The 27,435-nt window shown below is 35.6% G+C and overlaps 1 protein-coding gene across 1 annotated transcript in view; it reads left to right on the forward strand.

Annotated features, from left to right (window-relative positions):
* Nucleotides 1–746: 746 nt before the first annotated feature.
* LOC115991551 (exocyst complex component SEC6-like) overlaps nucleotides 747–27,435 on the forward strand; it is a 28,416-nt gene continuing 1,727 nt past the window's right edge. Inside the window, exons 1-22 of the mRNA XM_031115330.1 lie at nucleotides 747–942; nucleotides 3,115–3,153; nucleotides 3,321–3,409; nucleotides 3,547–3,637; nucleotides 4,203–4,292; nucleotides 4,400–4,479; nucleotides 5,642–5,734; nucleotides 7,330–7,356; nucleotides 8,961–9,068; nucleotides 9,267–9,405; nucleotides 9,485–9,529; nucleotides 10,375–10,430; nucleotides 11,729–11,837; nucleotides 12,469–12,609; nucleotides 12,770–12,949; nucleotides 18,061–18,144; nucleotides 18,273–18,359; nucleotides 21,701–21,745; nucleotides 22,412–22,490; nucleotides 25,803–25,872; nucleotides 26,985–27,072; nucleotides 27,182–27,271. Coding sequence (XP_030971190.1) covers nucleotides 814–942; nucleotides 3,115–3,153; nucleotides 3,321–3,409; nucleotides 3,547–3,637; nucleotides 4,203–4,292; nucleotides 4,400–4,479; nucleotides 5,642–5,734; nucleotides 7,330–7,356; nucleotides 8,961–9,068; nucleotides 9,267–9,405; nucleotides 9,485–9,529; nucleotides 10,375–10,430; nucleotides 11,729–11,837; nucleotides 12,469–12,609; nucleotides 12,770–12,949; nucleotides 18,061–18,144; nucleotides 18,273–18,359; nucleotides 21,701–21,745; nucleotides 22,412–22,490; nucleotides 25,803–25,872; nucleotides 26,985–27,072; nucleotides 27,182–27,271 — 1,959 coding nt within the window. The 5' untranslated portion in view covers nucleotides 747–813. The remainder of the gene's footprint in view (nucleotides 943–3,114; nucleotides 3,154–3,320; nucleotides 3,410–3,546; nucleotides 3,638–4,202; nucleotides 4,293–4,399; nucleotides 4,480–5,641; nucleotides 5,735–7,329; nucleotides 7,357–8,960; nucleotides 9,069–9,266; nucleotides 9,406–9,484; nucleotides 9,530–10,374; nucleotides 10,431–11,728; nucleotides 11,838–12,468; nucleotides 12,610–12,769; nucleotides 12,950–18,060; nucleotides 18,145–18,272; nucleotides 18,360–21,700; nucleotides 21,746–22,411; nucleotides 22,491–25,802; nucleotides 25,873–26,984; nucleotides 27,073–27,181; nucleotides 27,272–27,435) is intronic.

The following is a 27,435-nucleotide window of genomic DNA, read 5'->3' on the forward strand; positions in this document are numbered from 1 at the left end:
AGCCCTAATGAAAATGAATTTCCGTTCCTATTTTCACTTCAAATGAATTCCGGACCGAGAGATAGAGAGAGAGAGAGAGAGAGAGAGAGAGAGCGAGAGGAAGAAGAGGCCCTCGAGCTCCAGTCCAGTCTGACGATCGCCGGCGAACCCCGAGCTCCAGTTCGCGCCGATCGCACGCACTAGTCGATCTCGCACCATGCTGCGCCGCGCCGCTCGATCGCACGCACCAGACGATCGCACCGCGCGCCGATCGCGATCTCACCTTCGCGCCGATCGCGATCTCACCTTCGCGCCGATTGCGATTGACGCTTCGCGAGATCAGCGACGATCGCGATCTCGCGAAGCATTGCGTCGTCGAACCCAGTCGAGCATCGATTGCGATCTTGCCCCTCGTCGAACTAGCCAGTCGAGCGTCGATTGTTGATGATTTTTTTTTCTGGATTTTGTCCATGTTTTTCTGGATTTGTCTCTTCCTTCTTCTTTTCCAAACACCAAAAAATATTTTTCGGAAAATTTTTTGAAATGCAACCAAACACATAAAAACATTTTCTTTTCCAGAAAATAGCATTTCCGAAAAATATCTGAAAAATGAAATATTTTCTGGAAATGCTTTTACATATACCAAACACAGCCTAAAAAAAAAAAATTACCCCACATTGAAATTCTGCTGCCAAGATTTTTTTTTTTTTTTTTTTTTTTTTTTTTTTCATTTTTACTATTTATTTTATTAAAATTGAAACTTTTAAAATTTAGGTAGATTTCCAACCTGATCGTGAACCGTGTTACAGTTACAGTGTTGGCATAGGCAGAAAAATGATGGTGGAGGACCTGGGAGTGGAAGCGAAGGAATCGGCGGTGCGCGAGGTCGCGAAGCTTCTGCCGCTGCCGGAACTTCTTCAGTCCATCGCATCCATAAAGGCCGATTACATTACTCGCCAACAGGTCCTATTTCCATTCTTTAGAAAATTTCAAAATTTTTTGCCTAATTTCTAGTTTTGATTCATCAAATTTTGGCTAATTCTAGGGTTTCCTAGTTTTTTTTTTTCTTTGAAAAGCGTTGAAAATCTGATTTGGCATGATGAACTGAATAAGTAAGAGTAAATTCTCTAGTGATTTGATGAGTTCTGTATTTGATTGATATGTAGTGTTCTTTGCGTTGGTTAGCAAATTCTCTCATAGGAGAAGAGAAATTCATTTTCATTGGGACTTCTTTTTTTATCTGTTGATGATATATATCTTTGATCAAATTATTGGTCCGGGTGCAGTTCAGTGGTTCCCCTGGATTACTGGATACAAGGTTCTGGCTAGTGTGGTCATGAATTCGGGGTTTAATCCCCTTGGGGTGGGTTCAAAGGGCCCTGCCTTAGTGTCACTGGGTCAAAATTTTCACTCAATTTTCAATTTTCTACTTGTGATGGCCCTAAGTCCCTGACTTAGTCTCAGCCAACACTACACACACAGTAGGATCACTTAGAACAGATTATATAGGGACTCACACACACAGCACACACTATGTTTACGGGGAACCCACCCCCAACCTTTATTACTCAATCTCAAGTACAAAGGAAACCCTTTTACAAGCTAGAGAAATGCACAGAATTTTCTCTAAGACAAAATACACTCTGCTGTTGACACCCCCAATAGCCTTAGGGTCATATACACATAAATAACTGCTATGGCAGTTACTGCCTAGTAACTGCCTGGGTCTTGGACATTCTGCCACTTGTGGTCTAACTTAGGACACTTTCAACTGATACTGTTTTGGTCTGCTCTCCATGTTTTCTGCCCCTACATAGCAGGTCTGATCATCAGGAAAGCTAGAAATTGCTTGGTAATTGCCCATTAACTGCTCCTGCATATCAGCACATTCACAGCCCATGTCTCAGCAGATCATGGGGCTTTTGCCCATCACACAGCAGCCCACACAGCATGTTTCCCACGTTTTGAGAGGCTTGGCCCATGCCCAAGTCTTCCCCCATCAGCAATACAGCCCACACAATATGTCCGTATGCAGCACACCAAGTAACTGAAATTAGCCTACTAGCATCTGTCCATGCATCAGCCAGCACTCACCAGCCCAATGCTTTGCACATAGTATCTAATCATCATGGCAGCCTAGGCCTGCCTTGCACTCAAGCCACCAAGTCCATACACAAGCAACCAGCAACTAAGCCACTAATGCCATGCACCACCAAGTAGGGTCAGCACCACTTGTATCTGCCCATCATTAAAACCAACCCTGCCCACCATGGCCCTCCTCTGCCATGGCTTGGGGCATCATGTGGAGCAAGGTGCTACCACATGCCGCCCCTTCATCTTGCTCGTCGATCCAACTTGAGTTTGGAGATTAGGCATGTCCCCCTCAAAGAGCCCTTAGGAGCATTACTAATCTGGCATGAGAAGCCATGAGTGCGTTGAGGAAACATGAAGCCAAGTGATTGGCCTAATGCTGCCCAAGCACTCACATTCCTCATACCATCATCAGCAACAAGTAAAGCTCCTAACACTTAGTGAGGTTCCACGACATTAAGAAAAAAAAAAAAAACTTTGATCAAGCAACAATCAAGAAGATAAAGAGTGTTAATGTGAATGAAGAAGTAGCTTCAAAATGGTTACCCGTTCCCCTCATTCGGTAGTGCTAGTTTCTAGTAAAGTAGGATTTAATGAGAATGTTTGTTACTTTTTGTGAGCATGGAGATGTGGCCCGTATGGGGAAAGTCTGAATGCTTCTTAAATTAGACTTATTCTGAAGATGGTAGTTGCTTTAGATGTTAAGGATTTTAGGCCTATTAGTTTGGTGGGTAATGTTGCTACTTGCTAGTGTGCTTTGACTCGAATGACACTTTCTTGTCCTGCAAGAATAGGTGGAAGGTAAGGTTATGGGCTCAAAACTTATTGGGTGTGTATGTAATGCTTTTTTTTTTGGCGAGTAGTGTTTGCAAATTACTTGCTGAAGTACTGGCTAATAAATTATGAAAAAGCGAGGCTTTGAAAAGTTGGTTAATTTATAATTGCTGTTAGAAAAAAGGCATTATATTAGCTTTTATTTCAATGAATTTCTTGATAAACCTTTAGATTGTCAACTCTGAATGTTGCTATTATTTTTATTGTCAGGCAAATGATGCACAACTTAGTACAATGGTTGCCGAGCAGGTTTATACACAAATTCCAATCCTTTTCATGGGGAAAACTGCTGTCATAATTATTTTTAACCATTTTTTTTTTCTCTTACCTTCTATTATGAGACATTTACTGAGTTGAGGGAGCTCAACAAGTCTCATATTTCATTGTGCTTACATGGTACTTCTTTGACCCTGTAGGTTGAACAGGCACAAGCTGGGCTGGACTCTTTGTCCTTATCTGAGAAGACGATAGACCAACTCCGTGAAAACTTTGTTTCTATTGAAAAGTACGTTGTTGATGAGATATACTGAGGGGGGTTTTTCTAACATTATAAGGGGTTTAGTTTGGTATCCTATCTGTAAAATTCGAATGCAATATTTGCGTATCTGATTTTGTGGTTAATATGACTGCCTTCTGCATCAGGCTTTGTCAAGAATGCCAAACATTAATTGAAAACCATGATCAAATAAAGCTCCTCAGCAATGCAAGGAACAACTTAAATACAACCTTGAAGGTGGGTGTGTTTGGCTGAGTTGAAAAATGCTCCTGAGTTGAATAAGTTTTTTATCATGACTAGGGTGTGTATGTGCATGTGTTATTTTATCCACGATTTGGACACCTGGAAATGGAGTTGTATTGTTCCATTTTCAATTTTCCCTCTCTATCTTGGGGCTTGAGAAAAACCAGTGGTTCCAGTAACTCTTCTTGTGCTTCTGCACTGGGGTTCGAACTCCACCAGCCTTGTCTTCCTACTTACATATAAAAAAAATGCCCTCTATCTTCTGAAAGCTGTTGCAGTGAGAATGCAGTTACACCAGAGTGTTACAACTTACATGCAACTAATCATCAATCAAGTGGGGTTGGAATTGCCTGAAAATTTTTATCTTGACTAAAAGAAAATGAGAAACCACTATCCAGTGGACCAGAAGGTCATTGGCTATTCATGTTGATTTTTTGTGAAGCATGCCTATTTTAAGTTTTAAATCTAGAGGCATGAAGCTTTAGAAAATCTAATGGTTTGTTGTTTCTTCTACTTTTCTGTGTGGTTGCTGTTAGCTCACTTCTTGATCTTTTGATAGGATGTCGAGGGCATGATGTCCATTTCTGTTGAAGCAGCTGAAGCAAGCGATTCTTTGAGTGATGATAAAGAACTTGTTAACACTTATGAGGTAATAGTTCTCTTCCCTACATACATATTATTACTTGGAACTAAATTCACATATTATAGTGTACTCATAGTCGGGTCTTTGGATTTTCGTCCTTAAATTTGTCTTAGAGGTTAACAGCTCTTGATGGGAAGCGGAGGTTTGCATTAGCAGCTGCAGGATCTCACAAGGAAGAGGTTGGCAGACTAAGGTCTGTATTGTCTTGTAAAGTTTTTTGTCACATTCTTCAGTGGTGCTAGCAGGGGCCAAGGGGAGCCATGGCATCCTGTTAGAGTAGAAGGCCCCCCGTTTTTGTCATTCATATTCACCCAACTACAAGGATACATTTCTATAAGCTCACAATCCATTCTAAGGTTTGGGGTGATTCTAATAAGAAAACAGTAACATAAAATCAAAAGTTTTAAACCTTGGTGATTTATTTTCATTTGTATTTCCTTCACATGTTAATATTGATAAATACAATTATATGGGATTATATGTCAAGCCAAAGTTGTTTTAACTTGTAGAAGAATAAGAAAGAAACTGCTCCAGCAATCATCATTCGACATCAGCAGACAAAAAGTAAATTATACTTACTAGATCAATGATATTAAATGAAAAAAAAAAAAAAGGAAATATGCTTTAGTATTAAGAATTAACTACTTTTACAAATTTTCTGACTAAAGAATACTCTCTAGCTTCTTCACTTGTTGCATTTATAGTTCTTGTAGTGAGCCCAAAGCTAGTAACAATTATACATCAAAAAAGTATAAAAGAGCTGGATGCTAGTTAGCAGATCAGGGGTTAAAAAAGAGCAAAGAAAGAAAATGTTAAGCTAATTCTAAGCTGTCAGTTCTTGCCAGTTTTTCAGCAAATCTTTTGGTGTTTTTCAATCCTAATACTATAGCCAATTTATAAGAGTTGGGAAAATTCTTGAGGCAATTGCTATGTCTCTATATCCAAGCCACAAATTTTTTATGATTTTATCAATGAGCTTGACATTAAAGAGGCAATTGAGTGGCTAGCTTAATTTGGCGTTGCTGATGATTGGTGTTTTCTAATTCTTGGTTCAAAGCAGCATTGATGATTTTATTTTAAGTTAATGCTTGAATTATCTGCCCTTGATGCATTCAACATTTAATTACTTTGAAAAGGTGAATCGAGATTTTTTTTGGCTGCAAGAAAAACATAAGTGTGGAAAGTAGAAATTGGCTTTTAAGGATGATGATGATGATGATTATGACAATGATGCCTTTTATATTAAATGTTTCACTGTAAAAATATTATTTCCATGATTTTTTTGATTAATGCTACTTTGAAGCTTAGTGACTTCTCTCTCTCTCTCTCTCTCACTCATATGGGCCATGAACCAGAGAATATTTTGAAGATGTAGATCAGACTTGGGAGACATTTGAGAAGACATTATGGGGTCATATTTCCAACTTTTATAAACTTTCTAAAGAAAGGTACATTTTTTTTGTTCTAATCTGGAAAGACTTAAGATTTGTGATTGCTCTTATTCCATATGAAATTCATTTTATCTCTTGCACCCAACTTTAATGAGGTTCTTTCTTAGAAAGATTTTGTACTTATTTAAGCTTTATAGATTGTGTATTACTTGCGATTTGATATAATATTTTGTGTTTGGTGGTTTGAACTGGCCTGAGATTTGGCTTTGATTCACTTTTTGGAAATGCTTATTGGTATTTACTTGCCTTCTAATTTATCTTACTTGCAAATGTCACAAAGTAAAAATGTGCTTAGAAATCAGTATGATAAGCATGTTAGCTGCTGAGTCATCTCTATCTTTCTCTTTCTCTTTCTCTTCCATCATTGCCCCACCTAAAGAAGAAAAAAAGTAAAAATTGCATGTGGGGCCAAAGGTGGAATATATATATATATATATATAATTTTTTACATTCTTTTACTGGATGAAGGTGGCATATATGTGATGTACAGGCAACTAATTTTTTTAGGGATACCATTGAGAATGACACTGTATTGATGCACCAAAATTAGGCCCAACGTAGTGATAGATCTGTTTGATACTGCAACTTTGTGCAGCAAGTAGCAGAATACTAAAGCTTATGTTTTAAGCTTTAAAAACGTGGAATTTAATGGTGGTGATGCAGTTTTGGGCTGATATTTGATGCAGAGACTGATTGCCTTTTTTTATGGTTATTTATCATTTTGTGATTTCATGTTTTTGTGGGCTAGAATTTCTGAGCATTAGAATATGCTTAGCTTAGATGACTTGCTTACTTGTCAAGAAGATAGAATTTAATTGAAAATTGACTAGCATTTTGTATACCTCATGTACAACTGCTGCAGTCCCTCATGATACTTTTAATCATTGTATTAACTAACTTAATTATCAAAAAAGTAATTGTATTAACTAACTTATATAGACAACCATTTAATCATAAATAAAGATCTTGCTTTCCATTTTGGGATGTCCCAAAAGGAGTGTTCACTTCCAAAAAATAATAAAAAAATTTTCAACTTAATCTGCCCATATTATACCTTATTCCAACCAAAAAAAAAAAAAAAAAAAAAATCAACGCATTTTAAAAGTCATGTTACCTTCAGGCATTTTAGTAAGGTTATTATACTCTTTCTTCGTCATCAAACATTGTGTCATTTAAAACTAAACATTTAAATTGGGATGGATTATTAAGCTCGTTAATGCTCTTTTGATCAAATGGCATCTCCTTCATAAAGAAGGGTTGATGGATATGTCACGTGTTAAATGTCCTATAGGTTTGTGAATTTTAACTGTTTCATCATCTTTGTTAGATATGTTGCACCAGTAGGACCAAAATCTTTTCTCTGAGTAGTGGTCCAAGCAAAATAGGCCTGTCTTCTAATAATTGCCTTCCCCCCCCTTCTCTCCCTCTCTTCTCTTGCTGGACTTGGAAGTGTCTCATTTTGATATGGATTTATTTTCCATTCTTTTTGGTGCACATGCTTCAAAGTCATTATTGCTTAGGTTATTTATGTAATCTGTTTTATGATTCTTCTGATGGTCATTTAATTGTTTTACATCTGTTCTTTTTTGCAGCCCACAAACTTTGGTTCGTGCTTTAAGGTATTTCTGTGATGAACATCCTTAGTCTTTGTCTTCTTATATATTATTTTTTGAATTTTGTTTTAACTTGCTTTGTGTCTTTCTTCCTCTCATTCTTCCCAAACTAGTTTCGTGGGGGTAAATTTGATATTACCAATGTTTTTTTCAAACAAATGATGTGTGTTTTTTAATTAATAGATAATAGATGATTTTATTAAAAAAATAGAAATAGTAAAACAAAGTTACATACCAATTGAAATTTTCTGTATCAATCCACTTCAGAGAATGACGTGCATTTTGTTTTGGTAGGTAATTAAAAATTTATAGAAAAATAATTCAAAGTTATTGACCAATTTAAAATTTATCAATACTTTTGAGAGGATAACGCCTAGGATGCATGTATACTCCGTTTTGGCTCATGTACTGGTATCCCATATGTATCATACTTTGATACACCTAAGATACGTAGTCCTAGTCATTTTTATTTTTATTTTTGGGAAAAAAAATGTCAATACGTTCAAGATATGCCCGTGATACAGTTTGGATATTGTTGAAACCCAGCCCCTGATAGTGAGAGATATTGTTGAAACCAATATTTTTTCTATATTGGTTTCAATGTTGAACGCTTATCTAGTTATCTTTTATTTACTCTTTTGGATCTTGGTTTGTATTCTAAACATTATTTTATGGTTTATATTCTAAACATTATTTTACGGCCATGGATTTACTCTATTATCTATTATTGCTCTTAATTTTTTCTTATAGGTAAAAATAATTTTATTGGAAACTATTGTTCTTAAATTGATATATGCTTAACAATATATGAATAATAAATGCTAAAAAATAAAAAAATTTAATAAGTAATTATTAATTATTAATTATTACACGTATTCCCGACGTATCAAACCCTAGGTTTTTCAAGAAATGTTTTATCCCCGTACTTGTACTTGTGCCCATGCATCTTAGGATAATCCCAAAACGACAAAAAAATATGAAAAAGGAAAAAAATAAAACTCCAAAAACCCTACAAATTCCCTGTATATTCTGTACCACCAAAAAAACCCCTAAGTCTAATACAGACTATATGGAGAGAGGAATAACCAAACATTCAACAATAGACTTTACTGTTATAGAGCTAAATCAAACTTATTGGGATCTGACTGGTTTTGAAGTTTGAACCATAGGCACAAGTGACAAGTTCTGTTGCATATTTTGTTGATTCCCTCTCTTCTTGGTTTTTTTCCATGATGTATAGTTCCTGTATACTCAGGTGACACCCTTCTTCTTTTTAATATATTTTTATTACTTATCAAAAAAAAAAAAAACATTTAATATGCACTTTCTTTTTTAAATAAAAGGTACAAATTTACTAAAATAACCTCATTAATTTAAATACTAGTGAAAGAAGGATATTGGTTTTTTAAATTAAATAAAATGGTAAGTTAGGAAATTTATTTGTTGATTTTTCAAAGAGGACTACATTTTGGGACATAAGAAAGTGGAATAAAGGACTAAGAACTTGGGGGACAGAGGGAGTTTTTATTTAGGAGGCCATTTTGATTCATTTTCTTGTGCTAGTCTTGTAGTGTTTAATTATATTTCTCTACTGTTTCTATCCCTTCTAGGGTTGTTGAAATGCAAGAAATCTTTGATCAACAAGTTGCTGAGGAAGCAGCTGAGGCCGAGGGAGTTGGTGCAATGGCTTCAGTTTCAAATCCTCGTAGAACTGCCAAGTAAATATTTTGAATTAATTTTCAATTTTAGTTACTTTCTTTCACCTTGAAGTTTGGTTATAATTTCAAGTCATGGTTCCTTATATTCATAATGTGTATAATCTTTCTCGGAAGCTTTCTTAAACTGTATATCACAACCTTATTTTTTAAGGTTACATAATGCACCATAGTTTTGTTACTTTTTCTTATTTCCTACAGGAAGTCGACCAATGTAACAACTTCTTCAAAAAATTTATCACATCAGAAATTGAATGTTCAGGGGAAAGGCTATAAGGATAAATGCTATGAGCAAATAAGGAAGACTGTTGAAGGACGATTTAACAAACTTCTGACAGAGGTATTCTTTTAATGGTTACTCCGTTGTATAACCATTGAGTGTTAAATATCTCTTATTATAACAGTAATTTGTGCATCAGCTTGTTTTTGAGGACCTTAAAGCAGCGTTGGAAGAAGCTCGAACAGTAAGTACAACTTAAGTTTTCAATTTTTATGTTTTTGTGCTCTACTTCTTAGTGGAGGCTGACTAATAGCATTTTTTTGTGTGTGTGTGTATATATTTTATATTGTTTTTTCCCCTTTAACAAACCAAAGTACTACTATATGTACCATTGAGTGGACACATGACACGCATTTATACATTATATGTATGTATGTAAGGTTTTAAGTTAGTAATAAAGTAAGTTAGCTTACAAAGATATCATAATCTCTTATTGATAAGAACGCAAAACTTTTCATCCTTAAAATAAATGATCGTGTCCCTTGATTTGGACTAATACAAGTTGTATGTAATAAAAATAAATCAGAAGCAAATATCCTTAAATAACCTAAAGATAAAGTAGGCTGCTATATTACCATGTGAATAGTATAGCTATATATCCTCTAACATTATTCTTTATTTTAGGTTTTCAGATTGTGTCCTACATTATTTCTCCGCATGTTGGAAGACAACTCATACTTAAGTTTGTTTTCAATATCCCGCAGTCTATTGGAATTTTGAATAATCCTTTCCGTCCTTTCTTTCTTTGCCACCTTGCCAAATATAGAGTGATCTCCTTAACATCGATAAGTTGATAAGATTTTATGCATAAAAAACATGAGCTTGTGAATTCTTCTTCAAATGAACAGTACACAATGAATAACAAATTAGCATCATTAGGTAGCATACAACACAGGACTTTGCTCATTTCATGCTAGGTGGAATAATGAATAATTATACATTATTCATTTACCATAAGGAGCTTGTAAAAAACCTGATTTAGATTTTTGTTTCATTGATAATGTTGGTTGTTTCTTTTACAACATTCAGATTGGAGAAGAGCTCGGAGATATTTATGACTATGTTGCCCCTTGTTTCCCTCCAAGGTTTGCACTGTGTCAAATCTACCTCTTTTTTTCTTCTTTCTTCTTCTTCTTCTTCTTCTTCTTACCTTTTTGTTTCTTTCTCTTTAATTTGAGGTTTGTCCTTAAGATTATATTTTTGCTATATCCTCTTTTTACCCCTTAATTATTCCCTTATGAGGTACTGTTGGATGTCTCAGTCTTTTTACCTAAATATGCTTGATTTTACATAGTATCCTTAGACTTATTGTTACTTTCTATTAAAGGTTTTGTTTGTTGGTGTGGGTAGTAGTTGGATGCCAAACAATTGGCTGTCCTGTTTGTTAACCTGGTAGTGGATGACTCAGCCCTCCAAATGTAATTCTGTTCTACTAGGAAGGCTTAAGAAAGCATTCTTGGGTTAATTTGAGTCTAAATCCCTCTTTTGCTGATCCAATATCCAAGTCTAAGCAAACTTCAATTTACAAGATTTTACCAATGGAGACCCAAGTCAGATTGTTTTCTATAATTCACCTTCAGTTAAGCACTACAGTTTGTCACCCTGAACACTTAAAAGGCAGCAGTCTGAAAATTTCTGGAGGAATGTGGGAATGAGTGGTTCTACAGCTTGTTCCATCTTATCATTTCGCTTTCATAAAAAGAAAAAGTGTCCTGACAGCCATATACCTTACAATCCAATACAACTTAGTGCAAATTCTAGTGGGTTGCAATGTAATAATTTAAGAAAAAAAAATTGATTGTCTGTGAAATAGTTTGTTACGGGAGAGCGATTAATGCACTGGTGAGAACAAGTGAGTTGATTCAAGTTGAGAGAACAAAGTCAGGTAGAGGAAGATCTAAAATTGCATTAGTAGAAATCGAAAAAAAGCGATTCTAAAAAAAATGTTGTAAAAAAGCACATGTCAATTAAGGAGATAATAGAGTATATGACTTCAAATAGAATAAAATGGTAGAAAATAATGTGGCCAAACCTGACTAGTTTGTTGTTAATCCATAGCTGACCCCAAAATTTTGGGATTAAGGCTTAGTTGCTGAAGTATTGAAACAGTTTGCTAATTTATATTTGGGCTACTTAGGCTTCTGGTAGTCATATATCTTATTTTGGTTCTGCATGTGTGTGCCAATGTTCAAAGCCCAGTCATCACTTTTGTGAGCAAGGTTCTAGTTTATTGGAAGGGTTAATGCAGCTAGCATTATCAGAGCCGCATGGATGAGTGCGTCATCACATATGCCTGTACTTGAATTAAACTCGGGAATTATGTTGAGGGTTATATTCCATGTAAATGTTTTATTTGTACTGATTCAGTCTTCCATGCTGGCAGATATGAAATATTCCAACTCATGGTAAATCTGTATACTGAGAGGTTTATTCAGATGCTTAGATTGCTCGGTGACAGGGCAAATGAATTAACAAATATAGAGATTTTGAAGGTATTTTGCTCAAATCCTTTGAATTTCAAACAGGCATCTTATTTTTCAAATAGCCTTTGCTGAAGTAAACAGGCCATGTGCTATGGCACATGGAACAACTTGGCTATTTGCAAGTTAACTGGGAGCAAGATGTGTCATTGTAGTTAGACTTGCACTTTGAATTTTGACGGAATCTAGTTTGGATAAATTTAATTTTTGTTGCCATTGTGAAGATATTATCATAGTAAAATAATTAGGCTAATAGAGGTGGATTTTGTTAGCAATTTCTTTGTTTATCAAGTGATGAATGAGCATCTAAATTCATAAAAACTGTTGGTTAGTTGATGATAAGCTCCACCCTGCTGTTGCTGATGCTGCTGACTGATGTAATTATTGGTCTCCAGAGGTCATTCATTGTGCTCTACAACTGGGTAATTACATTACTGGAGAACCGCCCTACTGCCTAATAATTACATCAGACATGGCACTTTTCTTATAAGCAACTTTAATTAAAGTACTTGGGGGTGGAAAAGTAGCTTTAAGTATTTTTCTTATTGAAGGCTTTGAAGTATATTTTATTTCTGAATTTCATATTTCCATTTGAATTTCTTTTTCCTACTTTCTGTTTCTCTTTCCTATTGCCTACAACTAGGTAACTGGTTGGGTAGTTGAATATCAAGAAAACCTGATAGGGCTTGGTGTTGATGACTCTTTGGCTCAAGTTTGTTCTGAGAGTGGTGCCATGGATCCCCTCATGAACTCATATGTGGAGAGAATGCAAGCTACAACAAGGGTAATTATTTATCTGCCTTATCAATCTATTGCAACCTATCATAAAAAAAAATAAAAAAATCAACCTGTTGCAAATCATATTTGATAGTTTATGATATTACGCAAATTACCTCTCTACTTCTCCCATGTAACTATTGCTTTTTACTGGTTTTGTTTTCTAGAAATGGTACTTGAATATCTTGGAGGCTGATAAGGTACAGGCACCAAAGAAAACTGAGGATGGAAAGCTGTACACACCAGCTGCAGTTGATTTATTTAGAATCCTAGGAGAGCAGGTGCAGATTGTTCGGGAAAATAGCACCGATGTCATGCTATACAGAATTGCCTTGGCAATTATTCAGGTGATTAAGACAATTTTTCATGAACATATTTGATATGTATTAATTTCTCAAAAATTAAATTACGACTCATAAAGTAAAAAAGAATTTTAGAATAGGTTCACATAAATTCGTAATATAAAGTGTGCATGGAAATTTTTTTTTCTTCAACTTTCTTCATGTTTATGCTTTTCACATCCAGGACCATGCAGCAGTGATAACATGTTTGGACATACGCTCACATTAATAAAGATTGTTTCCTATTAAAAAAAAGGAGGGTGAATACTTCCTCAGGAAGTAATCTTGGCTATAAAAAGTGTCAGCTCTGTATTCTTTGTTGAGGGGATGAAATGAATTGAAAGTTGAGCTCGTTGAGTTATTGCTTGGAATTTTCCTCCCTCTCCTTCCTCTACCTTCCTATCTAATCTTTTCTCTCGTTGCTACTTTCAGCATTCTTGTGTCCTATTCTTTTCTAACCTGATTTCCAACAAAATCAGATTCGTTGCCTACTACATACCGAACCTAAAACTTTCCAACAAAATCAGATTTTAACTTCAGCTGAAATTAAATGCTAAGTTACTCTTTTCAAAACTTCATTGTCCTAATGCTACTGAGTTGTGGTCTGGTTTTTGTCTTGTTTGGTATCCATTGGGTGATGCTGAGAACTGTAGTGGATCTAAATCTAATAGCTTGTTGGCAATGAAAGTTTGGGCGTCATTGTAATGGTGTTATTTGGAAGGCTGTCCCTCACTGTTTTATGTGGTGTAGTTGGCGGAAGAGGAATTGGAGTTTTGAAGATTTAGAGAGGAATTTACCGGATCTGAAATTGTTTTTCTCTAGAATGGATGTCAGCTGTAGGAAGTCACTCTTTATTTTTGGTTTGTGATTTGATAGATGTTTGAAATTTGAGTGTTTGACTGTATACTTGGGTGACTCTTTATTTAATTCAATAAAGTTTCATTAATTATCAAAAAAAGAAAAGCTGCTTTTTTCAAAACCTGCAGAATTAGAGTTGGAATATAGTTCCATCTTGTTTGAAGTGGCAAATTAGGGAAAGATTAGGAGGACTTTGAGGGGCCAGAGCCATCTATGAAAAGAGTAAAATCTCATTGTCTTGGATTTCTCTTCCTTTTTAAAGACATTGGATGGGAGCATACCTTCCAATGGCTCTCTCTTCTATTTGATGTTAGTGGATGGCAGTAGAATGATGCCAAAAAAAAAAAGAAAAAAAAGAAAAAGGAATTTCAAAGAAAGAGAAAGTGTTGGCATAAAATGAGAGAATTCTCAAATCTCAATTCTGATTCTAGAGGAAATTTTATTCAATCACAGACGGTTGAGTTTACAATGTCCAACCTTGTTATTTATGCACCAAGGAACTAGGTTGCACGGACATGCCATTTTTGGCGTCGTGTCGGTGCCAGACACGTGTCGGACACCGGAATGGGTATGACTCGCCGGATTCTAGTGTTCGACGAGTGTCTCTCTTATTTTTTTTATTTTTTTATTTTTTTTCGCTTCTCCGACATGGCGCTGACATGGCTCCGACATGCTAGTAGTGAAAAAAAAAAAAATCACAGATTTTGACAGATGGCCAATACCATTGATTTTGAGATATTCCCTAAAACAAAAATTCTTAGAGTCTGAGAAGTCTAAGTTAAAACCCACATCTCAAGTTCTCAACCCACCCTCTCTCTGACCTTTGCCTGCCGCCGCTGCCGCTGCCGCTGCCCTCTGTCCCTCGCCGGAGCTAGATTGGGCCGATCGGCGAGCTCCTCCTCTCTCCTTCTTCTTCTTCTTCTGCTTCTTTTTTGTTTTCTTTTTCTTCGCTCTCTCACCCAGATGCCTTCTGTCTTCTAGTCTAGTTCATTTTAACTTTTCTAATACTTTTTTATATTTCCTCTTTGTTTTGTGTGTCTTCTGCCAACCCCACGTGAAAGTCACTTTCAAACATTCAATTTCAAATTTTTACTATTGAGTACCATATGTCAGTGCCATGATGTCTTTGATATGCTATTGGTCCAAAAGAAAATAATTTATATTATTATTTTGACTATTAGTATTAGTATTTGAATGTAGCCTATTTAAACTTTTGATTTGTACTCTAAACATTTTATGTGTATTATTATACTACTTTGGGTGTTAGTTTACTTATTTGTAGTTCTTACATAATTTAAATTCTAGACATAAATGTATTTTATGTTTAAAAATATTAAAAAATATGCCTAAATATAAAATTTAATTAATTATTTAACCACCGTATTCTTGCCGTGTCGTGTCCTTATTTTTCAAAAATTGCCGTATCCCCGTGTCTGTGTCCGTGTCCGTTCAACATAGCCAAGGAATTGGTTATGCTGACCTCACGTGGACATCATCCCTAATAACAACCTGTTAACAGACTATAGCTAGCACATGAGCAAAAATAATTAATCACTTGTTAAAGTCATAACAAACTATAGCTAGCATGTGTTAAACAATTAATCACATGCTTAAAACTCGTAATTATAATCTGCATGTGTAGAAACAATTAGGGTTCGTTTGGTAATAGTATTTGGTGTTCTTGTTTTCAAAACAATTTGAACAAAGTTTTCAAATTTGGGTTAAAAAACTGTATTGAAGTTACCAAAATGCTCAAATGTGTGTTTGGCATGAGTTTTTCACTCAAAACTAGTCTTCATCTAATAAAAAATTATCACAACCCACAACAATTTTTTTTTTTTTTTTGATAAGTAATAAGTTTTATTGATATCAAAAAGGGTCACCTTAGCACACAGGAAGTGTACAAGGGGTCAATAAATCAAGTACAAAAATCACAAGAATCAAGGAAATCAATAAAAGAAGGGAACGATTGGTTTTGCAACGCAACCAACCAATCCAATAAAGTTTTAAAGAAAAATAACTTGAGGTCTGGAATGGATCTCTCAATATTTTCAAAACATCTACTATTTCTCTCCCTCCAAAGACACCACATTAAGCAATGAGGAGCAATTGACCATATATAACCATTTCGATGATGACCAAACCTACCTTGCCAACACGCTAGGAGCCCCAAAATAGTTTGCAGCATAACCTAGCTTACTCCAAATAAACCCAAGACCATAGACTACAAATCCATAGCAACGGAACTATGAAGAAAGAGATGGCCAACTAATTCACCATTACTCTTGCGCATGTAGCACCAATCAAATATCTAAACCTTCATTTTTCGTAAATTATCAATCGTCAAACATTTCCCTAAAGCAACAGTCCAAACAAAGAAAGCTACTCGAGAAGGAATCTTATGTTTTCAAATACTTTTCCAAGGAAAACAGTAGTTAGTAGAGCCCACTAAAATTTTGTAATAATCATTAACCATGAACCCCTTATCTTTACCCGGTTTCAAACACATCTTATCCTCCCCAAACCCCCTTATTGAAGAACCGTATATGGTTTCCATGAAACCTGACAAAGCTACTAATTCCAGAGTATGCACACCCCTAAAGAAGCTTACATCCCAAAAGAGGACGCTATTGGCAGAATTCATAAGCTTAGCCCCACTAGCCTTCTTATTCTTGCAAAATCTAAACAAGTTAGGATAGCTGACTGCAAGAGATGTCTCTCCACATCAACGGTCTTGCCAAAACTTTACCCTAGATCCATCACCAATATTATACAGAATATGGCGTGAAAAAGAAGGCCATTCCTGACTGATATTTTTCCATAAACCAACACCATATGGATCATTAACAGATTTGGTACACCAGTCCCCCCATACACATCCATATTTCACCTCTATCACTTGCCTCCAAAAGGCATCCTTCTCAATCCCAAATCTCCATAGCCACTTCCCAAGCAAAGCTTCATTAAAAAGTCTTATCTTCCTTATCCCCAAGCCACCTGAAGAAATGGGAGAACAAATAGTAGCCCATTTAACCAAATGAAATTTAGGTTCATCACCAATGCCACCCCATAAGAAATTTTGTTGAAGTTTCTCCATTCGGTTAGCCACAATAGCAGGTATAGGAAATAAAGATAGAAAATAAGGGGTAAATTAGATAGAGTGCTTTTGATTAAAGTGACTCTACCTCCCTTGGATAAGTACAAGCATTTCTATTCTGCTAATCTCCTTTCCATTTTCTCCAGAATCGGGTTCCATATAGTCTTATCCTTGAATTTAGCACCCAAAGGAAGACCCAATTTTTTCATTGGAAGAGTACCCTCCTTGTAGCCAAGGACATTCAACAGTAAGTCTATATTATGCACCACTCTAACGGGAACCAATTCTGACTTGCCCAGATTTATCTTTAAACCAGAAACCGCCTCAAACCAAATAAGAATCATACGAAGAATCAAAATCTGATCTAGGTCAACATTACAAAAAATTAGAGTGTCATCTGCAAAGAGGAGATGACACACCACCAAGGATCTTCTCTCTAAGTTACCCACACTAAACCTTAAAAACTCTATTTAAGGTTCTCATTCCAAACATAGTTTTTAATAGTGGGACCCATGGTTTTTAGGATTTGAATACTTGAAAACTGTTTTGAGTTAAGCTTACAAAATGGGACCTTAGTCATATGTTCTTAAAGAGCGTCCATTGCCATGTTCATTTCTCAGCCATGTCATCATCCCATGTGGAATAGTAGCCTGACTCATCATACCCATGTAGATTATTTGGCCATGCCATATCATCATGCCCTAGATCACATGCCTTCCAATTTGTATGATTTCATAGATTCATTGTATTCATGATCTTTGTAGAGGAACTCTTTGGTATACTGTATACAGCCAATATAGATTTCTTGTTCCCTGTTTACTTGTACAATTTTTCATCAATAAAATTTCGTATTAAAAAAAAAGTTAATTTTTTCATATACGAATGTGTCTGATGGCTTCACTTGATGGAGATATTAACAATTGATTTTTCTTTGGTTTCTCTTGATGATAATATCTTTCTTACAATCTTATGTAGTTCTTTACCATGTGTGGTGGGTTAATTGATCAGTAATATTGCTAAAAGTATAATTAAGTAACTAAGAGCTTTGATGATGTTGTTGTTGTTGTTGTTTTTTTTGTTTTGTTTTGTTTTGTTTTTTTTTTTGTTTTTTTTTTTTAAATTTTCCCTGCATGTTTGGACCTTGTGGTTTGTCTTGCTTCAGGTGATGATTGATTTTCAAGCAGCTGAGAGGCAGAGACTTGAAGAACCTGCTTCTGAAATTGGTCTGGAGCCTTTGTGTGCAATGGTTTGTGAGTTATTTGATCATTTAGCCAGGGACAATCTTTGGCGCTTGCATTGAAATAGCTTATCATATGTTTCTCTATTGACATTTTGTACATTTTAACAAAAATCTCCTGTTGTCATCGTGTACAGGTTAACAATAATCTGCGCTGCTATGATCTTGCAATGGAGCTAAGTAATAGCACCATGGAAGCTCTTCCACAAAACTATGCTGAACAGGTTATATTATTATCAATCTGAGTTCTTTTCTCATTTTTTGTTTTTTTTTTTGGGATAAATAATGTAAGAACTTTTATTAAAAATTAGCTAACCTAAGTACATTGGAAATGTACAGTGGCAAAAAATTAAGAACCTAGATTACTTATGTGCTTCCACAAGGAAACACCATGTGGCTCATTGGACACGTTAGAACTCCAACCACCCCTAGAACAACCATACTTTGTAGCTAAAACTACCATCCAAAGTGAATCTGTTTCCACACTCCATAACAACTTCCTTAATAAGGAAGTATTGAAGTGGATAAGACTTGTATTACCCAAACCACCTGACTGTATTGGATAACAAACAGTGTTCCAATTAACCAGGTGATATATATATATATATATATTTTTTTTTTTTTGATAAGTAATAAGATATATTGATATAAAGGGGACACCCTAGTGCACAAGGAGTGTACAAGGGAAAAGAAATCAAATACAAAAATTGCAAGAGTCTAGGCTATCAATAAAAGAGGGGAAAGATTTATCTTGCAAAGCAAACAACCAATCCCTTAAAGTTCTAAAAAAGAGAAGCTTGAGGTCTGGAATAGATTTCTCAATATCTTCAAAACATCTACTATTCCTCTCCCTCCAAAGACACCACAATAAGCAATGAGGAATGACGGACCAAATATAACCATTTCGATGACGACCAAAGCTGCCTTGCCAACACCATAACAGCCCCAGAACAGTGTGCGGCATAACCCAAGAGACTCCAAAAAGGCCCAAAACCATAGACCATAAATCCGAAGCAAAAGGACAATGAAGAAATAGATGGTCAACCGATTCACCATTTTTCTTACACATGTAGCACCAATCTAGAATCCACACCTTCCTTTTACGTAAATTATCAATCGTCAAGCATTTCCCTAAAACAGCATTCCAAACAAAGAAAGCTACTCTAGAGGGAATCTTCTGCTTCTAAATACTTTTCCAAGGAAACCCAAAGAAAGCGGTGCCAGCAAAAATTCTATAATAATCATTAACCAAGAAACCCTTCACTTTTGCTAGGAATCCAACACATTTTATCCTCACCTTGCCCCCTTATATGCGAACCATAAATAGTTACCATGAAGTCGGACATAGCCTCTAGATCCCGAGCATGCACACTCCTAATGAATCTCACATTCCAAAAGAGGACAACATTAGTGGACATCATAAGCTCAGCCACACTGGCATCCTTATTCCTGCAAAATCTGAACAAGTCTGGATATCTAACAGCAAGAGAAGTCTCTCCACACCACCGGTCTTGCCAAAACTTCACTCTAGACCCATCACCAATATCATACAGAATATGGCGAGAGAAAGAAGGCCATCCCTGACTGATATTTTTCCATAAACCAACACCATAAGGTCCAATCACAGCTTTGGTAAACCAGCCCCCCCACACACATCCATACTTCATCTCTATCACTTGCCTCCAAAGGGCATCTTCCTCAACCCCAAATCTCCAAAGCCACTTCCCAAGTAAAGCTTCATTGAAAAGTCTTATCTTCCTTATCCCTAAGCCACCCAAAGAAATAGGAGAACAAACAGTAGCCCATTTAACCAAATGATATTTTACTTCCCCAATAAGGCGCTTCTTGTTTAATTATTTGATTTGGTTTTCTTTGTGAGTTTAGTTAGTTGGGCTTAGTTATCAAAGCCCAATGAGTCATATATGACTGATATTTAACCCTAATATGACTTTGGCTCCTTGGGGTTTGATAATTAAGTCTAAACTAAATAACTAAACTCACAGATAAACCCCACTAAAGTAAAGAAACCCAAAATAAGACCCGATGGACCAATAGCACATCCCATGTCCAAACACAAAAAGATTTCAGAATTGCTCCTTACACTTAAATAAAATTGGCTTCTTGTTACTTACATTATAAATGACAATTATCCCGCTGTAGATCCCTCCCAATCCCACACAAATTTGGGAGTACAGTCCCATATTTGTCCCATTTAAAAAGTCTCATCCTTAACCTTAAACTTGTCCCATCCCTTTTGATTTTTTTGTAAACTATTTTTCAACCCAAGAGTACCTTCATTCTAGTCCCATAATTTAAGTTCAAATTACACAAAACCAATAGTCATTACTTCAAACCCACCCACATCCACACGCACACACACGCACACATTTATTTATATGTATGTATGTATGAGCAATGAATTATAGCTCAATTGGCACGTCCTTCTCTTATAATAATGAGATGGAGGGTGAGGTCATGGGTTGAAAATCCACTAGGTGCTTGTGCAGATTACCAATAATAATAAAAAAAAAAAATATGTACATGCTTTCTTAATATAGGTAGTGTGGAAGTTTTCCTATAAAAAAAAAAGGTAGTGTGGAAGTTTGATTAGAAAGATGAGCAGCCTAAGTGTAGATGTTCTACTAAGGGTTTTAAATAATTAGAATTGAATATCATCAAGAAAACCTACAAGAGATAGAGAAGAGACATCGCCAATTACATTCGACCACTCTCACAAATTTATATGGATTTATGCTCAGAATTAGATAATTAGTGCCATTGAAAGTACAGTTGTTTCTCTGTCCAAATTGTTCACATAAGGCAGAGTAGGGTGATGCTCTAAATTGGACCATTTCTATTTCTTATAAAAAATTAAGGAAAAAAAAAGGGTTTTGAATCTTTAGCATAATCCATGTACTCAGAATAGATCCAAAATTTAATTGCATAGATGTATCTAAGGAGAATTCACTTCACAGCAACTATTCCCTAGATACACATGTTGCGATATTTTATTTCATAATTGAATTAATTTAAAAAAGACTAAAGTTAAGGGTTTATCAATCGGTAATATTGCTCTGATACCCAACCAAAGTGCTACTGCGATACCAATATAAAAGATGGTTTTTGCTACTGGACGACGAATATGCATTCCTTGCCAACAAAAAAATTAACAATTTTTTTTAATATGTAAGAATTTTATTAAAAAAGTGCAACAAAGGGATCAATCCTAACATTGAGGCATAACAAAAGGTACACCAATAATCTGTTATCTAACATTTAAAATCCATCTACATAATCAATTTGATAAGGAATGACAACTAGTCTATTTTACAGTAGCTAGCGTTTCCTATAAAAAAAGAATGATAGCTAGTGTATTTATTTATTTATTTCTTCCTTTTATTTTTGTAGTTGACTTGAGCTCCTTTATAAAGATCTTCTACTTCCCCCCCCCCCCCCCCCCCCGGTTGACTTTCTTGTTTGGCCTTTCTTATCTTTTTGTATTGATGTAATTTTTAAATGTTATTGTAAAATAAATGCAAAGCCTTTTTCCTTTTTTCATATATAGGTTAATTTTGAAGACACCTGCAAGGGTTTCCTAGAGTTTGCAAAGGTATGATCACATTTGAAGGTTTTATTATATATTTTTTGGTGTATTTTCCTTCTAATTTCGCATGGATCATGCCCTACATGGTATATCTTTGTAATTCTATTACTGCATGATATATTTAAATGCTTTATCATTAGACTTCCATGTGAATTGTACTTCATCATAAAGCTTAAAATTTATGTTATCCCTTACAATATATCTCATCACATATGGTTGGGAATTACACCACTTTCCACTCTTTTCTCAAACAAGATGACAATGCACCTATATGTGTGTGTGTGTGTGTGTGTGTGGGAGGGCGGGGGTTTGAACCAAAGCTGCCCCCATGGGCTTGAGCTGAATAGGAATAACTGAAAAGATATTCCCGAGGTAAAGATCCATAGCTATAGGCAATTGCACATCAAACCTAATTCTGTGATAAGGTACTTAATCACATAAGCTCACATGACATATGTGCCATGGCCTTGTACTTGGCGACCAGACTAGATTTGAAATGCAACCATAATTGTTTTGTAGTTAATATTTTACAAAATTGTGTATTTTTTCATGCTCCATAAAGTTGTTATATGTGCTGTTCATGATATACTAGCATACATTGTATATCCTGATGGCTTAATGTGTTTGAAATAGATCTTCAGAACTAATATTTAAATTCTGCGTTGATGATAGGAAGCTGTTCAGCAAACAGTTAGTGTAATATTTGAAGATCCAGGAGTGCAGGAGTTACTTGTAAACCTTTATCAGAAAGGTAAATTATTTTTACCATTTGTGGTTCCTATTTTACCATATCTGAAGATCCAGAAGTGGGACTTACTATTAAGCTTTATTAGAAAGGTCAAGTAGTCTTTACCATTACTTGTCTGTTATACAATGGAGATCAGCTTTGTTTGATATTTTCCATGTGTTCATTGTCCTAATGATGATAGAGCTAGATGAGGGTTTTGGGAGCAATTGGCTGGAGTATGTTCATGGTAGACCACTCTCCAATTATTTTGGATTCTTTTTTTTTTTTTTTTTTTTTTTTGGGGGGGGGGGGGGGGGGGGTGGTGGGTGGTATGCATCAAAGGGAAAGGCCTTTTAGGTTCCAAACCATGTGACTAAATTCAGAAGGACTTTTGGATAGCATGCAACAATGGTTTGGTTTTTAGTTTCAAAAGGATTCCATTACAGTTTTAGGTGGGAAGCTCAAGGGGCTGAAGCTACATCTTAAAAGGTGGAATAAAGGGGGTCGTATATTGATTTGCTTGTTAAGAAATGTGCCCCTGTAGAGGTGATTAGACACTTGGGTATCATGTGCTAGTCAGGAAGAGACCTCAATTGGGTTAGTTTACTTACCTACTTTATGTTGGAGAATCTCAAAAATGGCCTTTTTTTTTTGTTGAACAGATAAAGGGATAAGGTGATGTATCATTCTGTGAATCGGGAGATGACTTGCTCTCAATTTTCTTCAAGAGGTTTGGGCGTTAAGGGAAAAATATGGGGAGGATTGTTGTAAGAGGTAAACTGTTGAGGTTAGGGATGCACTAAAACAAATAAAAAAAGTTAAAAAAATGAAGAAAATAAGTTAAGGGAACACATTGACTGAAATTTAAAAAAATATTAGATTGGTTTAGGGAAAGTTCCACTTTTTATCAGGTTTAATTTTAGGGATGGCAATAATTCTGTTTTTACCCAACTTATGATTTATGGTGCGGAGATCTTAGATACTCTTATTTCTGGGATTGTTAGAAATTACAATAGACAGACAATTGAGATGTAACCATAGCATGTCATATGCGTTGTTCTAATGATGATTCACATTGGAATCCAGCATATTCATGGGCATTATTGGACTGCATTCTTGAATCTGTTCAACATCTCTTTGATTTGCTTTACGTGGCTGAGTTAATTGGAGTGGGGATGAATCATATAGAATGCTACTGTCAAGTGTTAACACAATCATCTGGGGCCATGCCCCATGAAGTGGAGGTTACTAGTTCAAAAAAAAAAAAAAAGAAAAAAAAGAAGAAGAGGAAAATGAAATAGAAGAGGGGCAGGTTAATTGTCCCTAGAACTCCATTTTGAAGGCAAAAGCCTGCAAAAGGTGGCTCTTTTAGTTTGGACAGCAACACATGGTAAAATATTGACAGTCGATAATCTCTTGGTTAACTACTTTTAACAAAGCCTTACTAGGGAAGTGGTTATGGCGGTTTGGGATTAAGGAGACAAGGCTTTAGAGAAGAGTTGTAGCTCTCAAGTTTGGGGAAGAATGGGGGGGATGGACTTCCAAGCTAGGTAGAGGGGTATATGGGTGTGCCTTGTGGAGAAGCATCTGCATGGGGTGGGAGGAATTTAGCAAAGATATTCGCTTTGTGGTAGGGGTGGGAGAGAGAGTTAAGTTCTGGACAGATCAATGGTGTGGGGATTCTCCACTTCAATTGACATTTTCAAGTGTGTATGGGACTGCTTCCAATAAAGAGGCATCAGTGGCCTCTTCTCTTGAACAGCTGGGGATAGAGGAATGGAGAAGCTGAAATGTTCATTTTATTTGGAGACCAAATGATTGTGTGGATGAATTTCTCCGTACTTTGGGTTCAAATCTACCTCCCACTGAGAATGGAGATCGTATGTGATGGAAGTTGACAAAAAATGGGGATTTTGATATCCATTCGTTTTACAATAAGTTGAGAAACCCTATGCCCATTATTTTTCCTTGGAAAGGTGTTTGGAAGATTAAGGCTCCTTAACGTGTTTCCTTCTTCGTGTGAACTACTGTATGGGATAAGATCCTTATAGGTGACAATTTGAGGGGTAGAGGGATGGTTTTTGTTGATTGGTTTATCACGTGCTGTTGTAATGGGGAGATGGTGGAGCATTTGTTACTTCATTGTGGTAAGGCTTATCGGTTGTGGAGTTTGGTGTTTACATCTTTTGGGATTTCTTGGGTCTTGCCAAGATTGGTTGCGGATACTCTATTTGGTTGGTGGAATTGGCTTGGAAAGCATGTGTCTAGCATTTGGAACTTAGCTCCATTATGCTTGATGTGGTGTATTTGGAGGGAGCGAAATAGGAGGACGTTTGAGGACATGGAAAGTTCGGATGACCAGTTATGGGCCTCTTTCAGTGGCTTTCTGTTTGACTGGTCTAGGGCTTTGGGACTCACCTCTAGTGATTCCCTCCCTTTGTTTCTTAGCTCTCTCTGCAATTAGTATCCTTTCCTTTCTTTTTTCTTTTTTCTCTTTCTTTCCCATTGTACTTTTCTCTCTGCCTTGTGTTTTTCTGCATTAGGTAGTTTCTTGAATATATATCTTTATTACTTATCAAAAAAAAAAAAAAACTGTACTGAGTTTTCTTTCACCTTAAATTGAAGGAAATTTCTCCCTGATTGAAAGGACAAATGCATTGTCCAAAATGACGTGGACAGAGAACGAGAAAAAAAAAAACCATACATTGCTAAGGACCTAACAGCGGATATTGTTGTGATTGGTGTAGAATTGTGCAAAAGTGTCCACATGCATATCCCCATGTAATTAGAATAAGTTGTTATTGGGTCAAGTTCAGTTTGTCTAGGGGAAAAATAGATTAGGTAGGCAGAAGGCAGTGTCTCTAGAACATAAGCTAAGCTATCACTGAAGTAAAGATTTCATGATGGATGTCATTATGTACAAGAGACAACCAGACCATCAGTGGATGCATGTAGGGGGAAAAAAAGTGATTCAGGCTTTTCATAGTATTCATGCGGAAGATTTGGAAGCGTCCCAGTAGATTAAAAGTCTTAAGAAATTTATGTCTGTTATGTTTCAATAACTTGACAATTTTGAGGATTATCAAAAAAAAAAAAAAAACTTGACAATTTTGAGAATGTGCCCAATATATCCCATGGAACAACTTGATACATATTGCTTCAATGTTAATTAATTAGTGATTTCAAATCATGCAATCATTGATTTTCTGATGCAATTTGTGCACCTGTTAATGATGAAACTGTTTTAGTTGGAAATGACTTCATCGATTTTCTTTCTCTCTCTTTAAACGACTGTCTTAGTATCTGAGTTGGGTTTTCACCTTTTGCATGTTCCAGAGTGGTGTGAAGGACAAGTTACGGAGTACCTGGTTGCAACATTTGGTGATTATTTTACAGATGTGAAAATGTGAGTGTTCTTCTCTGACTTACAAATATTTTTCTAGGTTTCAGTACTGCAGGCTTTTGTTGGTTCAACATACATTTGCGTACTTTTATTGTTTTCAATTAAAAGTAGTGTTTGACATGGACAGGATTACAGCCTTTAGTTTGTTCCCTTCTTCTATCTTATGGCCATCAATTATCCTTGATAAGTTTTGTGTGCATTGGGATGGCATTGTAAATTAATTGTTTCTTTTAAATAGTTTTATTCTAGAGCATCACTTTATATGGAGATGGGACTGCCTACCATTTGAGGTGGTTGGGGACCAACATACAGATTAAACAACATATTTGATTGGATTTCCTACATGCCTTCTTTTGTCTTCAATAAAAAAGAAAGCTTGGAGTTAACTTAGTTGGTTTTATTTTTAAATGAAATAGAAAATTTAGTACGATAACCAATTAAAAGGGGATGAAATGTTGGATGATATAGTTCTCCTAGTTCTTGATTGAGTATAATATTTAGGTTGATTTTGTCTCCACCAAATTCTCTGATTGACAGCAGGAGTAATGAATAGCTGATCCCAAATATCACACAAAACCAGTTTAAAAGTTACTTCATGTTATTAAATATGTGTTGTACCGCATTGATCTTATGATATTCTGTAGTTTCCTATCTTCCCAAGATAGTACTGATAGTATATGCCTTCTATTTCTGAAGGTTTGCGTTACGATGAAAACCCTATTTTAGTTTGATTTAATCCAACTCTAGTCTTTCTATATTGATTGAATGTAATTGAGGCATCAAGATATTGGGGCCTAGTCTCTCCATCAGATTTTGTCCCAAGTAGAGTTTGATTTGATCCAACTCTACATGTAAAATGCTTGTGCCTGAGTCTTCCTTCTATCCGATTTGTTTTAAATTAACCCAAAAATCACTTATTAATTTGCCTTAAAATTGTTTGAGTATCACCAATTTTTGGAACTCTGGCTTATTTTTAACAAAATTTGTTGTTGCAGAATACAGATTAAGGTTTTTATACTTTGGTTTGGTATTACCGTATTATGATGATTATGGTACTGCTGTGTCTCACATAAAAATAAGACATTTATTTTTGCATGTTATATTGGATATTTAAGGTACATTGAAGAAAGATCATTTAGGAGATTCGTTGAAGCTTGCCTGGAGGAAACAGTGATTGTTTACGTTGATCATCTTTTAATACAGGTTTTTATTTCACATTGAAAAGAGTGTGCTTTTGTTTGTACTCCCCTGTAATTTATATAGTTATTTTTATTTTACAACATGATGAACCTAATGATGCTTGTGACTTTAGAGAAACTATATCAAGGAAGATACTATAGAACGGATGAGGCTGGATGAAGAAGTTCTTATGGACTTTTTTAGGGAATATTTGACTGTTTCTGTAAGTACTGAATATGTTTTGGAAGTGTTTGGGTGGTTTTTTGAAAAGTCTCCTTATCTTTTGAAGTGAATTCCTATCACAGAGAATTTTATTTATTTATTTTAATTCTTGGTTAAATTTATCTTTTAATTTCTTCCAATGCTTCTTTATTCTAATTTTCCTCA

This window comes from Quercus lobata, chromosome 5 (assembly GCF_001633185.2).
Source record: "Quercus lobata isolate SW786 chromosome 5, ValleyOak3.0 Primary Assembly, whole genome shotgun sequence".
NCBI lineage: Eukaryota > Viridiplantae > Streptophyta > Magnoliopsida > Fagales > Fagaceae > Quercus > Quercus lobata.